Below are 24174 nucleotides of genomic sequence, written 5' to 3' on the forward strand. Positions count from 1 at the left end.
CTCTATAATCAGACGTATTTCTATGCCCGCAGCACCAGTGCTCTGGGTTTCAGCCCAGCAGTCTGAACGCAGGACGGCTCCGGCATTTAACTAGTCACTTCAACAGCCCTAACTACAAGGTAAACTGGTGCACTCAAAATTCAAGGCTACAAGACCTGGTCAGTGTATGAGGAGACAGGCAGAACATACAAGTTAAAGTTAGCTCTAAAAATCACTGCTTCAGTTTTAACACAACCCTAAAAATCCACTTGGAGACTGATAACCAGTCTAAGAGGGTCTATTACTTTGCTTTTACTGCACTGTACTGACATTTCTTGCTCAAAGGGAAGGGCTGCACCTGCTGATGAATATCAAGAGGGATAACGGCTTTGGATCTTCAGCCAAAGTTTTAGATTTGCCCTGTATGATCCTACAAAGCATTTAAACTATTACTGAAGATAAAGAAAAATCCTCACAGTCTGACTATTTTGTATTCTATCCTAAGTTTAAAACGTTATCTTTTTTTAAACCAACTACATTCTTCTAAAACAGTAAGCGCACAGTGACAGGCATTTTAAACAAGTACTTCTTATTTATTCACAATTTAGATAAAGTTTAAGGAAAGACAAAAGAAATACAAAGGACAACATCAAAATGAAAAGGAATTTTAGTGACCGAAGTGAGTTTCTACAGCCAGTGCTCTCCATACATTTCAAAACATTATCCAAACACGGCAGATGTAGATTTCAAATAAATCCCATAACAAACCACTATGACTATTCCCTTTGAAACTGAAGCGGGAATGGAAGTTAGCCACCTTTTATGAGTACACAAACCACCAAATTCTTTCAGTTTCTGCTTAAAGCCACATATATCTTTCACAAGATGGATTCTGCAATGCATTTTCAAGTAGCATTTTTCATTTTGTCTGAGCTCTGCTATAAAAAAAGTCAGCCTCAACCTTCTGTATAACAAAACAGCTTTTGATCTTGCTTGTGGAATAAATGCAATTCAGAGCAGTGTCACACTTGCGGCTTGGAGGTATCCTTGGAGATACTGCAACGCTTCTGCATTCAGACTAGTGCTCAGCATTGATGGAACCTTAAAACACACGATAGAGCAGAAGTGTCAGTGTGCACGTACATTAAACTACTGCTATATCCTGTTAATCACTATGTGAACGTATGGTACAAAGCCAAATGACACCCTGAGAGCAGCAGTTTTTCATTCTGAACGCAGCTGCTGGAATTACCATTCCTGATGCTGACAGTTTTACATACTACTTACCTGAATCAAATATGAAAGAAGAGTAGAGAAAACTTTTGGTTATTAAAGCAGATATCTGAACACAACAAACATGAGATCTCTCAGGCAATATTTACTTACCAAAATCTTGAACAAAGACGCTACGGATTAAAATAGTTAACTGTAAATTTAACTTGTTTAATTTAATATGAGCTGCCTGAAATCTCCCGAGTGCATACAATTGAACTGGAAACAAGTATTAAGTTATATACCAACAAGGGGATAAGTTTTCCTTTAAGAAATGGAATCTTTAAGCTTATTGCTAAATTAAGTAATGTGAAAATAAGACCTTTCTAAGGTTACTAAGGAAAAACCTTACAAAAGCTACATTCCATTAAAGAATAAAAGAGAGTAATACCTTGCATTCTGGTTATGACATACTTCATTGTGCTGATTGGCAAGCATTAGCGAAAGAGACCCATTATCAAAAGAGCATTTCTTTGTAGAATTTAGCATTAGCACACCACGTATGGAATCACCTACCCTGCCTGGGCATGCTGTAGACAGTTTGTGAAGAGACTGGGCCAGATGGATTCTAGGATTGTTCACCATTTGACCTACAGGATCGTGTTCTTTTTTCCCAGCAAAGGCAAGCTGAGAGAATGCGGTCTGATATCCTGGGGTATCTTCTATGTCAATGAAGTGTTCTTCGTCAGGGATAGTGTCGTCCTCGGGCAGCTCAAAGAGGCCAATGAGGGCCTGCAGCAAAGGAGTCCTGTACATAAAGAGGGGGGGATAAAACTGGAGTGCTTAAAATACACCGGGACAGGGTATCTTGGACAAGAATGTTCAAATTACTCAGAACCCTTTACAACTTAGCCCTTGGAGGTATTTGATTAGCTACTGAAATCGTAGGTGCCCAAACTAAGCTGGACTTGAAGAATTTTCAATCTGTGTATTTTACAAGCATGATATAGGTGCTCATACTAACAACATGAACAATGTATTTCTTTTTTAACAGGTCAAATTCTCATGAAACATACCTAAGACAAGCCATTCTTTTCCAGATGAAACCTCTTCTCTAACTATGTTAAAAAAAGTTCTAGTTCAAGGATCTACTCACTGTCGTTCAATTGAGGCTACCTGACACCCTAGACTGCCTTACAACCTTCCCAGGTGGCTTTCCCAAAAATTCTGCTGTCAAGCTATGACCTTACAGTTCCTCTGTCAGGTTATAAGTACCTATGCTCGGGTCTCCTGACTAACAGAACAGTTATAAGTCAAAACTGGGCCTAACTTCTCTTTTAGCTTGTATTCCTTCTGAAAGTAGTGTATTTCTTAAATGCAGTCCTAGTTAGCTGAGCCAGTGGTCTCCCCATCACAAAAATTTCAAACTAGTTCTGGCATCTGCTTTGAAAATAGAGTTTTATTTGTGGAGAAAAGGAAGTGGTAGGAAAAGCCTGAAACTCAGCCTCGTAACAATAGCAGATCTGAAGAAATCGCAACAGAGTTTATTTGTAGAATACGTTTTGATGATAGTTCACATTTTCAAAAAATCAAATAATCTCGCTAACAGGACTTCAAGCAGTGTTCTACATACCACAGCTTGGTGTACTCAGTGTCCATCATCGGAGGACATTCTGTTAATATTTTTGTAATGCCAACAGCACAGATTTTCTTTTCAACTTGTCCAGACACTTTCTGGATTTCAGGAATTATGATTTTCTCCAGAACCATTCCAAACATCCTATTATGACATTAAAAAAAAAGTATTAGAAAGCCATGCAGTGACAAAAGAAAACTAGAAACAACATGAAGCACTTGGAAAAAGAAAACCAGAAAATTTCTTAGGATGCTGCTCTGTTGCAGTAGATGCGTGGTAGAAATTTAAGCACACAAGCTTTCCGCAAAGGGAGAATAAAAACATCACTCTCTCCTTTTTATGATCTGCTTAGGAGATTAGTATCTTGAACTATCAACAAGGAACTGTGGGCAGCAAATCAGAAAGATTGCTAGACAAAAAAAAAAAAATCAACCACATCAGAAGAAACATTTGGCTAGTCAAATTAGCAACAAATGCAGTTTGCAGTTTCAGCTAAAGGAGACAACTATTTCCTACTTTAAAAGAAAAAATTACACAGCAGTCTTAAATAATAACATTTTAAAAAATCATACTAACTTTGGCTGTATGCTGTCAAATATTTCCTGCAGAGCTAGTGCCCCATATTTTATGCAGTACAAGTTAATGAAGACTAGGAAACCTGTAACAAGAAAAAGGTTGAATTAAAACTCCACATGAAAACAAAACAATAGCTTTAGAGTCAGCAGCAAAATACATTCTAACAAGTTTTTAAAAGGGATAGAAACAGCAGTCTTTATAAACTTGCAATTTTTGTGAAGTATCTTAACTTGCTGCCTTGAAGTTTGTCTAAAACCCAGCGATCTTTTCATGTACCGCACCACACTACTACATAGTGCTGGGAAAACCAAGAAAAGATTCAGTCCTTTTTCCCCTTACAGCAGTTATAAAACATTAGAATAGCTACTCGCAAAAATTTCAGATCAAGAACACTTCAGTGCTTTTAGCCAAAACCTTCACGCAATGCAGTTTTTCGGATCAGTTGGGAACTCCTTTGCGAGGCCTTGGCACCAGAGCCCAGATGCAAAGCATCAGAAGTCCCACTGAGATTTTGTTTGTTGAAGACCAGTATAAGCAATCCTGTCATTCTTGCTCCCATCAGGTGGCATTAATCAGATTTTATAGGATTAAGTAACAGACATCGCACAATTTGTGTAGCAATAGTATCATTAAAACAATTTAGTAAGTATGACAATCATCTTTCTGTTACAGCAGGAATAACCAGAATACGTATCTCAATTTGTCACAGGTTTGCTAGTTTAACATAAAACGTTATCAACAATTTAATTCATATGAAGGCTGAATGACACATGCACAGAATATTTAACAGTAATAAAACACAACTACATGTAACAAAAGAAAGTGTGGCCATTGTGCTCTGTGAGAGCATAAGTTTGCTGGTATTATTTGAGGACTCTATGGAGACACCTCCAGATAATGTCACACAGTCAGAAAGTATGAGGAACACGCAATTCTCCTCTCCTATTTAGTTCTGTTCCTTCAGTTTTCATGAAACAAGCGTCACCTGCTGAGGCAACTGCCTTATACGCCACCCTTGATCACACTGATCACTTGAAGCAAGTCATTGATGTTAAGAGTCACTAATATCCCTTCATCTGCATCACAGGACATAACGGGATCACTATTCAGAACAGCTGCACGGTCCAAGAACAGTTGGCATCACCAGCACTGAAGCTTTTCATATAGCAAGGAACTTACTTTTAATAAATTTTGTTGTTTTGGAATTTTGAAGTCTTTGGAACAGTAGAATGAAGATCTGTTTCCTGTACTGGGCAACTGATTCACTGCAAATTTAAAAGAATAGTTATTCAGTCCGTACTAGGATTTTACTAGCGTCATTTCACAGAAAACATGTATAGAATTGTTCTATTCTATTTTACTTATAAATGTGACTTTCTCCATTTGTTAAACATTAGCTATGAAGTGTACAAACACACTAAATATTAAAGTCTACAGAAATTAGTTTTGAATGTAATTTCAACTCATACTCACGGAGGCATATGCTCTATAATACTGTTTAGGAGATAGAATCCTTGATGGTCGTTAGCTTTGGAAGCAATCAACTTCTGGAACACACCTAGCAATCCAGGCTGCAAGAAAAGCAAAGACAAAACTTTATACAACAGTTCTTCTTATGCGACCTACCAGAACGTTGGCCCTTACCATCCAAGACATAGCCCAAGGCAAAAGCTTTCCTAACCTCACCCAGGGTTCCGTTTCTGCAGTTAAGGACAAGGAGGACAGATTTGTATCACGACCAAGGGAAGTTCTTTTGAGCGTTAGGATTAGCCTTGATCAGAAGAACACCAAACCCAGTTTGAACACGCACGTCTGCTTTATCAGTGCCATTGTCTAATCAAGTCTGGCTCAGCAGATCATGCAGCAGAAGTAACAGAAGTCAAGTGTGCAGCATAAACCTGCACCAAATCCACCAGTTCCCAGATCTAATGACATTTTAGCTCCTCCTCACTCTGAAGACTGTTCTGAACACAACCTGAGTTTTCCTGATCCACAGTGTTCAGCACGAGGCAAATGAGATGGGAAAATTGCAGAAACTTACCTGCCTGCAAAAATTAAGTGCAGGAATTTTACATCTTAATCGACAAAAACATGACAGTCTAGGATTTATCTTAACCACATAATGGAAAAGCATCCAAAAAGCCTGCATTCATAGTACTTTTTGTCTTTCTATGTAAGCATCATTGCAGTACAAGCACAAATTCTGCACAAAACCAGCTATTCTCTAAAGGAAAAATTTCCTTTTAATTTTTCATCTTAAGACATGTCTAGAGGCACACTAGCTAAATCAATCCAACTTACAATTTTGTCAGCAGCAGCACTTGCTATTGTATTGGCACCCCGCTCTAAATAAGCCTGCAGGAGTCGGACCAAGGGAGGAATGTTTCCTGTCCTTTCCCATAACACTGGCTGAAGTAGATGAGGAAACAATGCCATATAGGATGTTGGGATTTCATTTTTATGCATTTCTAGAAGTAGGGACATCACTTGAAACACATATGGAATGAATTCTGGAAAAGAAATGATGACACAAATTCAGCAAACATAGCCACTGTCAATTCCTAGGAACCATGTATCTAGTGATTCAACCTACAATTTTGTGATATTAACACAAAGATTCCAACAAATAAAACCTTGAAATTTATCACTTCCCAAATTTGATTATTCAAAAAATTCGCAAGCATCACATAGATATATAATTTCTATTTCCGCTATTTGTTAATGTTTCAGAACATGGAAAACAAACTACTAGAAACAAGGCAATATAATTTAGAAGAATAATAAGAGGCTTTAGAGTGATGATTGTTAAATATTTTTAAAACAAACTGTATTTTTAAAATAAGTTAATACGGTTGATGTACCCTATGGAACAACCCGGATGCTTCCTAAAAGTGTTTATTAGGACAGCGAACATGCTGCGTTCTCACTTCAATTTCCTGTGTTACAGAAAACCTGCCATGAGGTAAATCACAGCAACCCATTACAGTGGAGATAGAGCATAAGCACTTACTGATTTTAATTTACCTTGCACATCATTCTGTAGTATCTCAGTGAACACCATAAACAAAGCCTCTTCAAAGCTTCCAACTGCATCAGGGTTTGCTTTGCATGTTATCCTTATCGACAAGCATATTGATTCAAACATGTAATGGTTAAAGTGAGGTTTGCTTGGATTCTACAAACAAGTTATAAACAGATAAATCAACCCAAACTTGCAGGCAAGTTATTTAGCAAAAATTTATTTATTTAGCAAAATTTATTTTTTACTTCAACTGAAGTCTAAAGTAACAATTGGGAATAAGGATACTTATGACTTATTTATTAATATGCTAATGAAATTGATTGCACAGGTAAAGCAAACATAAAAGCCTTTAAAGCATAAAGGAGAGGTGTTTTTTATAAGCATTTTGAAGACAAAGGTTTTTCGGAGGCTCTGCATAAACTAGCAAGTAGTTGAAGCATCACAAAATGAAAACTGGGAAAAAAAAAAAAGACTTTTTCAGTCCTGTAAGTGTCTAGTCAATTCTTTCTGGAACACTACTTTTACACTACAGCTAAGTTTAAACCATAAATAGAAGAAGTCTTTTGATAGTTGATTAAGGTATTCGGAAGCATTCCCTAATGTCGATGTTCGAGAGTCTTAGCCCAGGCTGAACAAAAAACTACGAGAACTTTACGCACCAAAAGCAGGAAGATAATTTATTTACTTTAATCCCACATTTCATTGTCTAAATTTAATATTAGCCTCAGAAGCTTCAGGGACAAAGAACAAAAGAGCTGTGAGAAGAACAGATTATTGTAATAGTGGCCTCCGCACAAGCAAACATTTATATTAGAACAAACTAGTATTGCAAAAAGATTTCACATGCTGTTTCCAAATTTCACATGAGAGCAGGGGAGAATGCTTTGAAAATATGTCCTAAAAGGAAGATGCTACTTCACTGGAGGGCTGCTTTATCTTATTTTAGTCAGAAAATGTCAAACAGTTTACAGTATCCTAACAGAACACAAACAACAAGATATACATGAACCTTTAGAAAGACTGTTCTAGAAGGTAAAAAGTGAACATTGTTCTCAGATAGCCTGTTTCTGGTGTTTCTTTACCTTACTGACAGCCAGCAGTTTTTGTGTAAGCTGTGTGATGACAGAAGGGATGTACGGAATTATGGATTCTTGTAGCAGAGAAAAACTCCTCATGATGGCTGCAAATAAATTGAAAGAATTATCTTGTGGAGGCTAACACACACTTCTGCCATCCATCATACACCTAAATCCTTTACCTTCTATTATTAAATCGGATCCCAAGGAATTACGTACAGTAAGAAAGAGCACCTACTGCAAGAGCAATCAATCTATAATCATGACAAAGGATAAAGCAAAGCCTCATTATCCCCATTCCATAAGCAGAGCACAGAAGATTAAGCAACTTTGCAAAGTAAATAATTTGTCACAATACCATTATGTTTAGTGTTTCTCTTTGGTACCACAAATTTAGTCAAGGATGACTTAATACAGCCTGATAAATAACTGCAGGCTGCGCATCTCTCTTTAGCATGTTTGCATAAATTAGGTTTTCCAAATAAAAATTTCAGTAGCCTATAACCATAAGCCTTTAGCTCAAGTTAAAGTTACTCTTATATTGCAGAACTCATAAAGCATTTACCTTTCATAATGTATTCATTTTCAGATGAGCCAGGAAGTGTCAGTGCTTTAAAAAGGTTTGTTAACAGCACTTCTACAAATGGTGCCATTTCTGCAGCTGTAATGCTGTTAAACAAAACACAGGTCTTTAATGATGAAAGGTATTCACCAACTTCAAGCATTTACAATATTGTAATACTAAGAAATAAAAGATCCCCTACAGATATTTCTCACCCTTAAAGGACAAAACCTACGTGGTAAAGATTTTATTTCTGCTTGAAAACTTACAGGGTAGTATTATTTGTCCCCCGCATGGTAAACAGTCTTTCAAGAGCATGGGCTGCGTAAGTATGGACCACAATACTTTCTGCTTGAAGATGATTGATTAAGAGAGGAATAGATACCAACAGTTGCTCTTTAGGTACCTACAAAATTTAGCAACAAATTATACATATGTTACATAAAAATACAGATGGCTCAACACCAGAGCAAAACCACCCTGAGCTCAGCAGCTACAAACGGAGAGCTTGGCAGAGGAAGAAAGCTTGGAAGCTCCTCCAGTTGCTCAGTCACGCCGTGACAGCCGGGGGTACCTATTTCTGTCACCGCCTGGGTACTTGCCCTGAACAATGTTACGTTCCATTGTCAGTAAGTGCATATATTCCTGATGTATATTTCTTTTTCCGTTTTACTTTGAAAGGGCAATTAAAAAAATACCAAGCTTTAGAAAATAAATTTTTTTTAAAAAATCACAGATATTTCGTAAGAGATGAATTAAGGCAATCTAAAATTTAGAAAGAATATATTTTCTTACTATATCTCACAAATGAGAAAAGGTAAAGGACAAAGTTGCTGTACTCTTTAACTACTGCAATTATATGAGCAACCAAGCATACTTAGACTAACATCCACTTGAAAAAGTCTGAGTAGTCACAGAACTGAGCATGCTAAGATGTTCAGTGCTCCCACACCATATGGATAGCACACAGATTACGTGTTCACTGGATATTTATAACAATATCGTTTGCTTTCAAAACTAAAAATCCAGCACAAAGTGTTATTTATTACTATCAAACACCTGTTGAATTCACGTAAGGCCAAGTTTGATAAATTAGGCTCAGCAAGTATAAAGTAACAATCTACAATGTGTTTGCCATAAGAGTAAAAAACCAAACCAAAACAAAACTTACTTGATTTCTAAAAATCATGATGTATTTGATACCATCTGCTTTTAGCACAGGGAATTCATTCACTGCAATAGAAAAAAAATGCAAATTTTGTTGATACTTTTAACGTAATGTGATTACTGAATGTATACCATGAACAGACATCAAGTGATTTTTACCCTCTGAAATAATACACAACACGTTATTCTGCTCTGCTTAGTTTCTTCATTTCTGCATGGGCACCATTAGAATACCAGTTTTAGTTACAAATCGCACCCCAGTAGCGTTAAGTGTACAGTCCCAACTCTTTCAAATGAAATTTTTCTTTCTGGCTCCAATTTCAACTGCCTCCAATTACATAATCCAAGACAACACACTACGTTCCCAATATCATAAGATAGTTGCTGAAGCATAAAATAAATTATGTGGCTTAAATCTAGACATCAGTATTCTCACTGACACGGGCTGACACAGGCTCTGACCTGCCCTTCAGTATTTTAACATCTCAGGGTTTTGTATAGCGTCCAAGTTTGCCGTAAGGTCTCAAACACGGAAACCACGTTACTGTGACTCAACAAGCTTCAGCCGGCAGCTGCCGGCAGCCGCGTGCGTACACGCGCCGACGCCGCAGCCAGCACGTGGCAATCCACCTTTGCTTAAAGCTCACTGATCGCCAGCCAGACCAATGTGAATTACCTCCCGTGTGCCAAGTGTTCGGAGGCTTCTGTCTCAGAGAGTATGCTGATACATGAGCGCCTGAGCCTTAACAAACAACGCTCACTGTCAAGGCTGTAGCTGTATCACAAAAAATGCCATGTAAAAATTAACATGAACTTACCATTAGCAGACTTTAAGTCAGGTTGAATGTGATTCACGAAGAATTCTGTCAGATTAACAAGTTCATTGGCTTGTGTTATTCCATGCTACAAAAACAAAACCCAAACCAACTCTGGTTTTAGATGTTGACATTCAGCTAGTTTTCTTATTTTTATGTACTTTTAATAAAAAGCATGTGTGCATGTCATGAGATTGTTGAAACTGCATCGTTAGCAGAGAGTCATCCAATCTATTTTTCTTAATGTTTCTAGTATCGAGGTTTCATCTATAGTGCTATTGAGGTTCAGAGTTACCAGCTCAGAGTTGAGGATCAATATGTAACACAGCAATAATAAAAATGAAATTTTAGATAGAGAATATCAGCTTCTTACTAACTTAATACTTATTTTGTGACAGGCCTTTTGAAAAAGAAAAGTTTAGGACTCAAACTCCAATTCTGAATTAGAGCAGCAAAATAAAGGCTACTTAGTTTTCTCTTATGAAAAATGCAACTAATTTTTAAAAGAGGATTTTCAGATGGATATTTATCAATCAAGTGTTCTAAGTGATGTTATCCCATATTTGCCACTAAATAGCATAGAAAAAGAAAGATGTACAACTTAGTTTTCTAACTGATAGAAGGCTCAGGTTCAGATTACACCTCACCTATTAGCAATCACTGTGCAGTAGTATACAACTGGAGTTTCAGGAGAAGACTGAGAACCCTCAGCAAAATTGCATAAAGATGCTGTAGAACATATTTTACTATGTTTGCCTCAAATCTGTCCTGTAAAGCCACTGGGGGCTGAACCACAATAACATTTAAAATAGTTATTAGTATATTAAAATCTGTTCTGTAGGACATTTGATACAATGCTACTGTTTCCAAATACAGCTTAGCTGAGGTGTGACTTTCAATGTATCCAGCCCATCAGTTGCTTTCTCCCAAACAAGGAGATCCATTCCCAGCCACCACGAGCATTCACTTGCCATTTCCAAACCATAAACACTCCAATAACAGGAAACATCGGGAAATATAATGACAAGAATTGCAAGAGTCACTTCTATTCCTTCTAGTCTGCTTAACACTTCTGATCTTCTTCTGTAAAGCTAGATTTGGCCTTCCATGGCTTATAAACTCTGGCTCAGTATCATTTAAGACCTCAGAGGTTCCAGCTGTTGGCTTTGCCAAACTATCTGAAGATCAGGTACCACCAAATTACCAACTGGGATAGGATTATAAAGTGGACAATTTTTAATCTCAACATTTAACTACTACAAATACAGTTACTTCTGTTCCGAAGCAGCATAAAATGAACTGCATCCTCATCTACACTAGAATACCTGAATGCATACAAATTAAAATGAATAGAATGTAAAAGTACCTTCTGTGTTTGAGCTTTGGATGCCAAAGACGTAACAAGGTAAATAGCTGCATCTTTGTGCTTCCAGTTAACAGATGGATTCTTTGCATATTCTTGCAGCATAGAATTAACATATCCAGAAAAAATCCCTGTCACAGGTCCTTCAAAAAATTTGCACAAGCCTCTGACTAGATCACAAGCTGCTCTGCGCCTGGTGTCAATATCTGCATGAGAACCAAAGATTCTTCAAATATGAGAAAGTAGACAGCTTTTCATATTAATAAACACAATAATAAACATAATCATATATTAATAATATAGAGCTTATCAAGTTACAGCCACACCTTATGCTAATTATTGCAATCCTCCACACTGATGTGTAAGAACACATTTAAGTCTTTTACTTACTGTCATAACAGGAACTATTTGTACAACGAAAAGCAGAACGGACACCGACCAATATTGCACAGGGATTCACAAGTTTTACTGCTTTCTTTGGAGAGTTTTGGCAGGCACGCGGCGGGGGCTCGTCACTACCTTGACAGTCGTGCCCCGACTCTGGTTGGGATGGAGTTGATTTCCCTGCCAGCAGTGCACGCGGTGCTGTGTTTTGCACCGTGACCGAAGCGGTTGGTGCCAGCCCAGCGCTCGGGCTGCTGAAGGGCGCTCGCTGTCAAGGCTCCTGTTTCCTTCCCAGCGAGCAGGCTGGGGGTGGGAGGGGACACAACCGGGATAGCTGGTCCAAGCTGACCAAAGAGGTGTCAAACCGGAGGGCAGAGGTTTTTCTGGGGAGGTGGCCACTGCCTGGGGACAGGCTGGGCAGTCTACTTGTGGGAGGTACTGAGGCATTGACTACTATTTTTTTCCCCCTTCTCTTTTCTTCCTCTTCCTTACACTTAAACTGTCTTTATCTCTGTTCATGAATCTTCTCATTTTTATTCTTCCCATTCTCTCCCTCATCCACTGCAGCAGAGCGGGGAGCAAGCAAGCTGCTCTGTGGTGCTTAGCTGCTGGCTCACCACCTGAATCAGCGCACTTTTGTAAAAAACAAGCAAACAAAAAGCCCCACAACCACCAAACCTGTAAAAACTGCATGTTCCACAAAGCAGGGGGGGGGGGGCCAAAAAAAGTCAGCTGGCCTTTAATACGATATACTAACAGAAGTGACAGAAGGAAAATAAAACAAGTCAGTTTAAATGCAACAGAGTAGACTTCTAAAGTAAATTCTGAAGAAGATAATTCTTGCCTCAATTCTCGTAAAAGCAGAAGTAGTTAACAAATAAAAGCTTGGCAAACATCTAAATTGCACCCAATCCCGGATAAGAAGTATAAAACATTCTCCTCCAATTCTCATCCTCCGCTGCAAGTATACAGCAATTTCTTAAATCTCTTATGAAGTGTCATTAATCTAAAAGCATCAGCCAGTAAATTGTTGGTGGCACAGAACAGCACATACGGAGTTGCCACACAGGTCTCGATGGGGCTCACTCGCGCTCTGAGCCGGCTGGCGGCCAGCCTGCTGCAACCAGAGAACCAAGCGGCTCTGCCCGCGCGGCGCCGGCTGTGCCGGCGGGTCCGGCGCTGGGGCCGCCGCGTGCCCAGCTGGCTCCAGCACAGCCCCTGCGCAACGCCGCCAGTTTAAACACGACAGACGGCTAAATACAGGCACAGCCGCTCCGTGGCATTGAAAACTTCACACACAGGAACTAAATACACCACGGTGGCCACTATTCAGCATTGACTTCCAGGCTACATTCGCTGAAATGAGGACGTGAGCAGTGCGGGACACATACCAAGCCAATTTAGGAAAAAACCCTGTAAAAACATTGTTCGAAACAAAAAGACACTGTGGTGGGCACAATGTGACAGTAAACTTGATCAAAAACTGGATAAAATCTCTTGGGGTGCAGACATCTTCCCAATTTACAAAATAAGTTATAAAAGCTTCAGTAAATTGCTTCAGCTCTTTAGAGCTATATTTAAAGACAAAGTATTCTTAGTATAAATCTGTGGATTACCTGATCCTTCCAAATCCCTTCTTATATATTCTTCAGAATTATCTTCAAATGCTTCTTCATCAGCCGCTGAAAATATAAAATATACAGAAGTTTAAACACTGAGGCCTCTGTTTTTTATGGCAAAAAGGTGTATTATTATCAACTTGCTATTTTTTCCAAGTACTTTTCTGTAACATTAATAGAAATTAATCAGAAATATCCAGCCTGACTAGCCTGTTTAGCTTGCTGCTGCCCCACAAATGAGTCCTTCATACTCATGAGCTGATGTATTCCTGATTTAAAAAAAAAAAAAAAAAGAAAAAAGATAGGACATATTCAATACTAAGTGTATTTAAAGATGCTCCCAGAGTCATAGACTTAAGAGAGAGAAGCTTCTTATCACTGCAGTACATCTGCACTGCATTTTAGATATTAGGAGCAATATGAGCCCATCAAAGCTTGAAGAAATAGACATTACCATTTAATAGGCCTGATATCCATGCCTACTTAGCCTCCTTGAATTATTCTGATACTCACTTTAATCATGAAAAGTTATTGGCGGCACATGACCTAGGCTTCCTATACTTTCCAATTTGAGATCCTAGTAAGACAGAAAAATTCTTGGATATATTCATACAATTCTGCAAAGCCCATAAGACAGCAATCCGTTGTAGAAACTTGGGGCTTTAATCTAGTACTAAAGTACACAAGAAGTAATCCTCGATTCTTAGTCCTGCAAAGCCATATATCATTATAATTAATCACATTTTATTGTGTCTTTGAAAACTTAAGTCTCAAAAAGGTACCTCTAAATTCCATATTGGGAACAATAACTTTTTCACAGATGCTTGTCAGTGTATTCTGGTCTTCAAACAGATGCTTGTAATGTGGTCTCTCACAAACTGAGGCCAGAAACTGGATTGCATTACTAACCAGCTAGAACACAACCAGAACACATATCGTTTTAGCACAACTGACCAATTTATAATTCATTATCCATTATAATTCATTACAAGATCAGTTTATAACAACTTACCAAGTCATATTTCACTTCCTGGCCTGTTGTGACTAAGAGATTCCAGATGGCTGTTACAAAACGTGGCAGGTAGGGCTGGAATTCTTCATCATATTTTTGAGCATATAAAGCAGCATTATCACAAATTTGTGATTTCAAGAGCTCCAGTAATCCAGCTTCCTCTTCATCCTCACATAAAACAAAATTAAGAACTTAAACATCCAAACTACAACACTACTTAAATATTAAAAGTATCAACGTATTTGAAAGAAATATTTACCCTGTTATTTGACCATGCTCTAAATCGGTCAAAGGAATCCCTGTCATGTCCTTAGAATTACTGTATTTAGCTGATTTGTACTGGAAATGCACTGCAAGTTATCATGTCTACATTTCAAATGAAAGTACTACACACTTTAAGTCATTTAGACCTGAGAAAGTTTGACATGAAATTAATTTTAAAATGTAGCAGGAAAAAGGCAACACGAGGTGTTGAAAAAACATGTTTAGAAGACATTGTATCTTGCTACTGTAAATTGGAATAGTTGTAAGAGTAGTTTCCTCCCCCTTCTCATACCAGCACATGCTTGTGGAGCCACAAAGCAAAGAGAATTGGGAAACCGAGTGGAAATTCACAAAAAAAAAAAAAAAAAAACACCAAAACAAAATGAAAACACAACCCCCCCTCACAAAACGGGAAACCCAAGCAAACCCCAGCCCCGTTCCATCTCCCCTCAAATGACTGAGTTCAGCACACAGCTGCACGAGTGCCTGTGCTGGGCAGTACCCACAGACACAGGAGAAAAGAGCAGCAAAGTTTCTTTTAGCAGCGTTAGCCCAAAACAACTGTGACACTACAGCACAGGATACACTTCGTATGTCTTCCTATGTACTGTAAAGAAATTTATAGTTGCTTTGGCTCCATCATGTGGCAAACTACTGTACTGTATCTAGAAGACATCAACATTTAAAATGCAAAAAGCATGCACAAAATTAATTTGAGCTTTGATGACTTGGTATCATCTTTCACCTGTGAAACTACTAATTCTTATAATTAGACAAGACAGTAAACGCTAAACTGAAGTACTTAGAGATGTCATGCCTTCTATGTTCAACTGTTTCAGGTTCTGTAAGACACTCTGTTTTCTAAAACCCTTCAAGAACCAGCTGAAAGGTACAGAAAACCTGCGCACTGGGACTTCCTAATGAGCAGGTTACTTCAATGTCCTTGAAAGAATCTACTCATTGATGATTATCTGTAATTTGGTTTCTGTGCTCAGCTGGATATACCTGTATCTGAGATACAGCTTCAAGAACTGGACCTCAAATTTCTTAGACAACTGGGGACACTTCTATTAAAGCCCATTTCCTTATGGTCATTCCGTTCCTTTGCTTACCCAACAAAGAAAACACTGCATTGTTCAGAGTTAGACCTGAGTTCTCAGTCAACTCTCTCCACTACAGAGGCAAACCGGGAGGTTTATGCAGTACTTACATCGGTCTGTAAAAGTTTATTATCTAAAGTTAAAAGACTATGAAAATTTGTCATCCATGTTTCCATGTTATCTTCAAAAAACTCAGGAAGATCCTGTGAAGGAAATGCATAAATCTACATTTTAATTTCTGTTTGCACTGCTTAGATAACTTATCTACATTGTGTAAGTCATATGTATCCACGTAATCTACTGAGGGACGCAGTGTGGAAAACAATCTTCAGAAGGAAATACGGCCCCCTCCTCCTCCCAAAAATCCTCCAGACAGAGGCTTTGGAATACACTACTTCCAAAAAAACTCATTTCTTACAGCCGATACAGCCTACGGTTTTATAAAGAACGAACCTTATTGCCGTTTATTCTCGTAACAACAGAGCACAAGCCTCCCTCTTAACTCCAGCTTGTTCCGTTGCCCAATAGGGAAGAACAGCCCAAGCAACCAAGTCATGATCATCACACTTCACAGACTTACGTTTGTGTTGAGACACTAAATATATGTCACCTCAAAGTATCTTTTTACCATTTTTTGCGTAATGCATTTATTTAATAATGTTAGAAATTCAGATCTGATTTCAAAAGAAAAAAGCCCCATGCTGCTACCAGAATCACTTGCTACCACAGTGCTACAGAGCTCCTGGTTCTAACTGACTTTTGACTGAGTTCACGTCAGTACAGACGTATCTATAACAGACACAGTGAGCACAAACTCAGGCATTTGACTTCTGTCTTTCACAGCTCGTACTTGGAGAGCTACCCATACCACACCGCCTTGCGATGACGAGAACTTAGCCCCTCTTGAACTTCGGTTTAGATAGGGCCGAGCTAACATGTTAATTAACCCCATCCTCACTGTGCCTTCACTCCAGCGTTGATGCAGACTGTCAACTTTAATTTTTGTGATAAAGCATGGCCTTAAAGGCTGCCTCAAATGGATCCTATAAATGAGAGCACAAAAGCTTTCTGAGATCAAAGCAAAACTATTAGAAGAACAAGGAGAGTCACCTGAAAATTTAAACTGTAGAACAGCTTCGCAATTAGAATGAGAGAAGAAAAGAGAACCTTCAAAGCACTAGCATCATTTGCATGTGTGCTGCAAAGTTCAATAGTTGCCTAGAAAAAGACATAAGATTCAGTCAAGTAACGCACACAAACCACACTGACAAGAGGTATTGAAAAGTGTCATATAACACTTAAAAAAAGAAAAAAAATACAGTTCCTTTTCCTCCCCTTATCAAACCCATCACGTCTCATGTCATGACTTTAGTTTGAACCTCATTAACAATTTCAAAGCAACTATTAAGTTTTTATTTTGCAGGCATTCACAAGAAGCATTTCAGAAAGATAAACTTGTTTTACAAATGATTCAAAAAGAAATACCTTAAAGAGATTTGTCAAGGGCAAAGCAAAAGCATCGAGGACAAGTTTGATCTCTGTCCATAATTCATTTGACTTAAATTCATGGCGGTACCTGACAAGTGAAAGAGCAATACACAAACCATTTAATACAGTCTTCACGTTCATTACCAAGTTCACTTGCATACAATTAATTTTTTGTGCTGAACCTTGAAACAAATACGGTCAAGTACGAAAGAACTACACAACATAGTTCAACACCATGTCAGGTGTACAATTAGACAACCACTTAAATTCTTATTAAAAAGTCAATAAGCGTAAGTAGAAGCCACAACTGTCAACTCTTCAAATCTACGAAATTAAATCTAACAGTAAAAATTTAGAGTTGAACAGAAATTACAATTCATAAACTAATTCTCCTTATTTCCAATACCTTTTAAATAAAGAGTGAGCAGTGCGAAGGACCCCATTAATGACATGGAAATCTCCACTTTGAAAGCGATTCACCATTTCTGTCAGTAAGTCTGGCCACTTCTGAGGAAAGTCTTCCCGACCAATAATACTAATAGCATCACTTAACTGGAAAGGAAATATAACCAGGACATGATATAACAGCAGGCTCCTATTACAGAAAACATAGCAGTCACACCAGATGTTGCAGATATCTAAGAAAAATGCTTATTATTCTTGTCACGTTCAAAAACCATTGGGCTAAATATCTACTAGTTTTCACCACAAATAAATAAATCTCACTTTAAATCCAATGTGTACACACAGTCTCATTTTCTGGAATTACTATATTTAATTGCCTAACACTAGAATTTAGCTGTGAGATTAAACAGGAACTGCCTCTAAAACAAGAATTAAACGAGGCTGTGACAATATACTCCAAGTCACTTGGATTGGGATGACCTCATTGGTAAGGGAACTGAGCTCTGCCAGTAACCAGAGCCTCTAGACACACTTAAAATAGTCAAAAAGTCTCATGGACATCACCAGGAACTGACACATTACCTGCTTTTGAATTTGTTCCGGGCTGCTAAGCATCAAGGGCACTATGTTGGCTTTAATGGCTATCCTGTCTGATTCACATATTTTGTTCGGTTCATCCTCAACCTAAAATTAAAACAATAATCAAGTCACGGGCATATCAGTATACTCTAGGCAACGAGCAAACATCAGCATTTCAGAAACCAATTGTTTATACTGATTTATGTAACTATTACCTAGGTAAAGAAATTAAGAAGATTTATTTTGTGCAAGCTGCCTCAAACCATACTTTCTAGAAACGGTACCTGACGATGGGCACAGGTAACGCCATCAAAACTGTAACATTGACTTTAAGAGTTATCTAATCAGTTAAAAGTGCCAATCAGTTCCAAGTCCAGTCAGTCAGTAGCACCAAGTGGTAATAAATTACAAAATTTCTACTAAAGAACTAAAATAAGGAGGCTTGCCACCAACCAGTGACAGCAGTGATAGTCACATTAGCTGTGACGACAGCACTGAAGCTCAGAAACCTAGAAATTACCCAGCAATTAAAAGATGTAAGCACCTCCAGAATGTAATTCCATGATCTCAAGATGCTTAAGCCAGATGGCACTACTACCCTCCTTCTTCATCCCTTTCACCATCTTCCCACAAACTTAAAAAAAGTTCAGTCATTTCAAAATTTCAAGAGTTATATTCAGCTATAAACAAGCAGCTACAAAAGTAACACATGAAGAACTTGCTTCTCCACTCCTATCACATTGCGCAGAATCAGAAGAATGTACAAATCATTATACACATTAGAAACCACTAGAAGAAGACGACCTTTAAAACCTGAGCTTCACAAGTTTATATGATGTGAGAGGCAGTAACAACTGCACTAGGGAAGCCCCAAGCACGGAGGCAGGACTCACTGCTGTGCATTTAGATAGATGAGGACAGAGGTGGTGGGGAGATCAGCAACAGCACATCCTATTTTTCAAAGAAATGAGACCTTTATGCAAGACTCAAGAGGTGGCACATAGATAAGTGTTTTGTACATACTTTAAAAACAAATTTAAAGAAGTGAATGCTTCCCTGACTCTAGAAGTGCCCTGTACATCTGGCCCTCCAGACCCTAATGCAAGTCCTTGAACAGGCAAAACCCTTTTACATCCACTGAGCTTTGTATCAGTCAAGTCCAAGGCTGCTAAATTAAACAGCGGTATCTAGGTAAGCTAGCCTAGGGCTGTGTTTCATGTTCATAGCGCTGTTCTTGAAATGAAAGCTTCCATTTTGGACAAAACAATGTGCTTGAAGCCACACAGCAATCGTAACAGTCCTCTGGATGCACTTACTGCACAGCATCACCACCTGCTCCACACCAAAACCTCACCCTGAATTACATCAGCAATCCATAAAGAGGAAAGCACTTCCAAGTTTTTCCATAACAGACCATTATTTCTTCTTACAGTATCCTGCAGATAAAGATGCAATTTGGGAGAAATGGCTGAGAACACAGTATTACAGAAAAGAAGTTGTAGAGATTTCATGCCAGACTGAATGTGCTGATCTTATCAAACATAACCAGATGTGGGACTGCTACAGCTTCTTAATATCCATATCAAGGGGAGGGGGAAAAAATCACATGCAAATTTGTGAACAGGTACCAGCTAAGATGCAATGATGAAATACCAGTTTCCCCATAGTAAAGCAATGTTATACAGTTGATATTTTTCAGATACAAATGGTACTTTCAGTGAGACAAAGTATAAACAGCATCAGTTTAAACCTCTCATCACTGAGGGAGCTGACCTCTCCAATGTAATACTTTCTACCAGAAATTAAATTTCATGAATGCTGAAAGCTCTGAATCAAAAATGTTTCTGACCTCTTCAAAACACAGGATAAAATAGGATTAAATGGCAATACTTCTGTTTTATGTCTATAATACTTTGAAGTGTTAAACTGGCAAGGCCACCAAAATAAGCTGTCCCATGCTATTCTTTGCCCCAGGAGCATTTACATGAAAGGGAAGCCAGTATCATCGTTTTCAGCTTCAGCGCTGGCTTGAAATGTTTGTAACAGTATGACAATAGATCCAGGCCAAATTAGCCAGCTCATGCGTATACACTTCACATTTGTTTTAGTTTAACTAATATTACTGTTAGTAAAAAGCGCTTTAAATATTGTGCTTCTGCAAAATATGCATATATTAGAGAAAACCATACATCATTTTATCACCTAGCTCTTTTTAATAGAATGGACTCCAATGGTCCAGGTTTTAGTCCCTCATCAGTAAATTACATCTTGTGTTTGTTCTCCGAATGATCTTTCTTTCCTCACAGAGTACACACATATGCACATTCTTCAGGGTTACTGTAGAGTATCATATTGCATCTTAAAACGATTATTAAATCTTAGCACAACTACTCACTAGGATACCTACAATTCTCCAGTTCCTTTTAATATAATTCTTGAATGTTACAGATGCACAAACTTTGATGACGTTTTCCTGTGACTTCTCCAGCAGCGTTAAGAGTAACAAGGGGTAATTCTGGCTTCCTTCAACTGACTCCAGAAACTTTTCCGCTGTAAGAGAATAAACTAAGGTTAGCAAAAGCTGAGCTGTTTTTTTTTCTAATGGCAGTCCTATAATTCCTCAGGTGTCTATTTAAAATAATCGACACATGAACACTTCCCCAGAGTTTCACAAGAACTGAAACATGAACAAGTCTGACAAAAGGTACTGTAGCTTTTTACTGAAAAATTTTTCTACTACCAAACTTGTGCTACTAACAAAAGCTCTCAATTCAAAGCAGGATGTGGAAATATTGCCTCCTGACTGTTTTTACATGCCATAAACTGATAGAAGCAAATGCTGTTCTACTGTGAACGGCAGTACTGTTTTAAATAACAACAGTACAAAAAAAAAAAAAAAATCAGGAATACAGGAAAATAAAATTATAAAAAGAAAACAAAACTAATTCCTATTTACATTCATCCCTCATGGGTGGTGTTTTTTGTTGTTGTTGGGGGTTTTTTTGATTTTTAAAGGATACTGAGGACTTCTGCAAAGAGGTTATTGCATAAACATCCACTGAAGTTTGCTATATATACAAACAGAAGAGCTAAAAAAACCCTAAACTTTTTGGTCACACTCATGAGAATCACTTACCAGGACGCCTTATAGCAGGATCCGGATCTAGTGTTTTCTTTAGATACTCAGTTAAAGTCTGTAAATTGGCATCACTCAGCTCCATTTTGGCAGAACCTAAAACCCACAAGTAGTTTTGTTATTAATACAGATCAGAAAAATCTGTCCTGTAAGCTACACATAGGTAAAACTGGATTCCACAGAAGACACACATCAGCTTTTTTTGACTATACATCATAAGGCACAGTCCTATCTTATACATCTCATCCAATAAAACAACAGCTGATGTGCACCAGGCACAAACCAGAAAACACTCCATTTCCTCACTACATGTAACTGTTATTGTCTAGTTTATTGAAACCAAACTCCTAGAACAGGATCATGCATCCAACAAACCATGAACCAGGTACAGCCCAGAGATGATCTCTTGCCCTTTCAGCACAACGGGAGCTTTTTGCTTTTGAGAACTACTGTCAGCCCCAGAAACCTCTTCTGGTTGAAAAGGCTGAGCAGTCCTGCCCTACGTAATCGTAAACACAACACTTCGAAGTGTATTGGAGAGTCCAGGCTTGTTTAAAATTAAATACTCACCACCAAAGAAAGATGTCAACAGAAAATTATTTTTTTTAAAAGAGACAAAAGACTATGCAAAGCCAGAGGGTTTGCCTACCCTGTAAAATTAACTTAGGTTAGGGTGGGAATTAATTTAAACTGCAATACTTATTACAGAATAAGTCTGTGCAATAAGCCTAAATTACTCCTCTCTAGTAATCCTCCCGTGCAGATTCTCATTCTTACCACAGCGATATATTAACTTCACAGCTTTAATTGGAATAATTAAAATTACAGTAACAAGACATGCTTTTATGGCCACATTGCTCAAGATATCATAATGAATTCTGCCCATCTTTTCTACCACCAGCAGGACAGTTCACTCACTACAGAAATAATGAGGAAGCAAAGATTTTATTTTTTCTCTAGAGTCTCTAATTAGTAAGACTGAAATTTGCCTGTCCCACTTCGGATTTTTTCTATATTGATTACCAGTGCAATAAATATAGTTTCTATTTAAGCATGTTTGCAAAGGCAGAGAGTTTTAATGACACAATTTTAATAATACAGACGCCACAGTCAAACTGAAAACAGAGAACAACAGTACCATATTGAATTAAAAGAACGTTAACTGAGATCCCAAGCTATTTTGCAAAAAGCAGAGACCCAGCTAGAAAGCCCAGCCTCCCACATTCCGCCCCCCTTCCCTGTGGGTATTTACTTATCCATAGGCTTGTTCACCGATTCGCATCAACCAACAAAATCCCAATGAAGTACAGCATAAGCAAACACCACCAATAACAACTGGCTCATCTGTCCTACAAAATGGCCTCATGCACATTAGTATGATGTTGAAACCAATAATTAATCTTTCAAAATTAATTTTTAAAAAAATCGTCTGCTGCAGGGAAGTTGTAAGGCCAAGGTGCAAATCCACACAGAAATCATTTATGAAAACTAAACCTGATTCAAATGGGAAAACAAAGAGATGACAAGACTGAATGACCTTTTAAAAATACATCACATATGTGATACAGAGACCCATGCGAAAAACACACAGCTCAAGCAGCCCGCGAGCTCACTCTGAAGGCCAAATGAAAGGATGTGGATCCATTACTCGATCCCCCGCACAAAAGGATAGATATTTTCACCTGCTACCGACTTAGTCTCGTTTCTTTCTCTTCCTCCAGTCACTTTTTTTGTTTCCTACTCGCTAGTGACCCGAGGCTTTTTGCTGTGTTGTGTGAAATGCGTCTCCTGAAGAGGCCTCAGAAAATGAGAATATTTTCAGACCACCCCTCCGCAAGAAAACCCAACAGATGTGCCTGATGCGTTAACTACTTCAGCACAGAGCCCGGGAAAGCAAAGCAGAGCAAACAGGCGCAGCAGCCGCCGCGCGGGCGGAGCCCCGGCCCGCACCGGGATGGTTACGGCCCCGGTTCCACGGTGCAGATCCTCCCTGCGGCCGCTTCCCCAAAGCGCGGGGTCAGACCGGGCCCGGCCGGACCCGCCGCCCGCTCCCCTCAGGGGAGCCTCCCGCAGGGACGGGGCAGCAGCCCGCCCGGCCCGGCTGCTCCCGTTCCCGCTCTCGCCACCGCGGCCCGGCCCCGCTGCTCCTGTCGCAGGCGCTTTATCGGCGGGACGGGACGGGGCCGCTCCGCCCGCCGCCGCCACAGCGCGCCCCCCCCGCGGCGGCCCCGGGGCCGGGCCTGCTCCCCGCCGGGCCGGGGCGGCGCGGGTGGCGGCCCCGAGCGGCGCGGACTCACTTGCTCCCCTCCGCCGCCAGACTGGCAGCAGCGGGAGCCAATGAGGGGAACGCACTGCACGGCCCCCGAGGCCGCGGGCCAATGGCAAGCCGCGGAAGGCGGGCCCAAGCGGCCCAGCATGCTGAGCTGCGTCTCTCGCCGCGCCGCGGGCCCAGCGCCCGAGCCCAGCGCGGAGCGGCTCCGGGCCCTGCGCGCCGCGGGGCCCTGCGGCCGCCCCGCCGGCACCAGCAGCGGCGCCGGGCGGCGCGGCCCAGCCTCACCTGGCGGCTCCCCCGGGCGGTGGCGGCGGCGGCGGCGGATCCGAGAGCCCCGGCTGCGCTTCACATTCAAACCGCGGCGAGAGGGCGCGGCGGCGGCACCGTGAGCGCATCACGCGGGGCGGGGACACCGCTCGGCCGCCGGGCCAATCGGCGGCTCGTCCTTGCTCGACGCGCTGTGCTGTGAGCCAATCACTGCCGCGCGCCGGCCGGCCAATGGCCGCG

The 24174-nt window shown here is 39.7% G+C and overlaps 1 protein-coding gene across 2 annotated transcripts; it reads right to left on the bottom strand.

Annotated features, from left to right (window-relative positions):
- Positions 1 to 538: 538 nt before the first annotated feature.
- On the bottom strand, positions 539 to 24069 carry CSE1L (chromosome segregation 1 like). 2 transcript variants are annotated; one of them, XM_065645408.1, is made up of 25 exons: positions 23953 to 24069; positions 21396 to 21491; positions 20667 to 20809; positions 18263 to 18364; positions 17682 to 17827; positions 17273 to 17363; positions 16898 to 17005; positions 15898 to 15990; positions 14424 to 14591; positions 14194 to 14323; positions 13409 to 13474; positions 11412 to 11614; positions 10049 to 10133; positions 9235 to 9296; positions 8333 to 8469; positions 8067 to 8170; positions 7508 to 7605; positions 6428 to 6578; positions 5705 to 5913; positions 4877 to 4974; positions 4583 to 4668; positions 3404 to 3485; positions 2825 to 2971; positions 1768 to 1999; positions 539 to 1080 (listed from the first exon to the last, which is right to left on the bottom strand). In XM_065645408.1, the coding sequence occupies exons 2-25, from the start codon at positions 21478 to 21480 to the stop codon at positions 991 to 993; spliced, it is 2916 nt and encodes a 971-aa protein (XP_065501480.1). In that variant the 5' UTR covers positions 21481 to 21491; positions 23953 to 24069; the 3' UTR covers positions 539 to 990. The 2 variants fall into 2 exon arrangements, with proteins under 2 accessions (XP_065501480.1, XP_065501481.1); XM_065645409.1 differs by lacking the exon at positions 23953 to 24069 and adding an exon at positions 23346 to 23521.
- Between the last annotated feature and the right edge of the window lie 105 nt (positions 24070 to 24174).

Source organism: Caloenas nicobarica, chromosome 15 (assembly GCF_036013445.1).
Source record: "Caloenas nicobarica isolate bCalNic1 chromosome 15, bCalNic1.hap1, whole genome shotgun sequence".
Taxonomy (NCBI): domain Eukaryota; kingdom Metazoa; phylum Chordata; class Aves; order Columbiformes; family Columbidae; genus Caloenas; species Caloenas nicobarica.

Excerpts from the sequence above, each read along its gene's own strand:
- CSE1L (XM_065645408.1), bottom strand. The coding sequence starts at position 21,480 with ATGGAGCTGAGTGATGCCAATTTACAGACTTTAACTGAGTATCTAAAG. Across the intron at positions 17,006-17,272 it reads CCTTGACAAATCTCTTTAAG|GCAACTATTGAACTTTGCAG; the intron begins GTATTTCTTTTT and ends GTCTTTTTCTAG. Across the intron at positions 2,000-2,824 it reads ACTGAGTACACCAAGCTGTG|GACTCCTTTGCTGCAGGCCC; the intron begins GTATGTAGAACA and ends CTTTATGTACAG.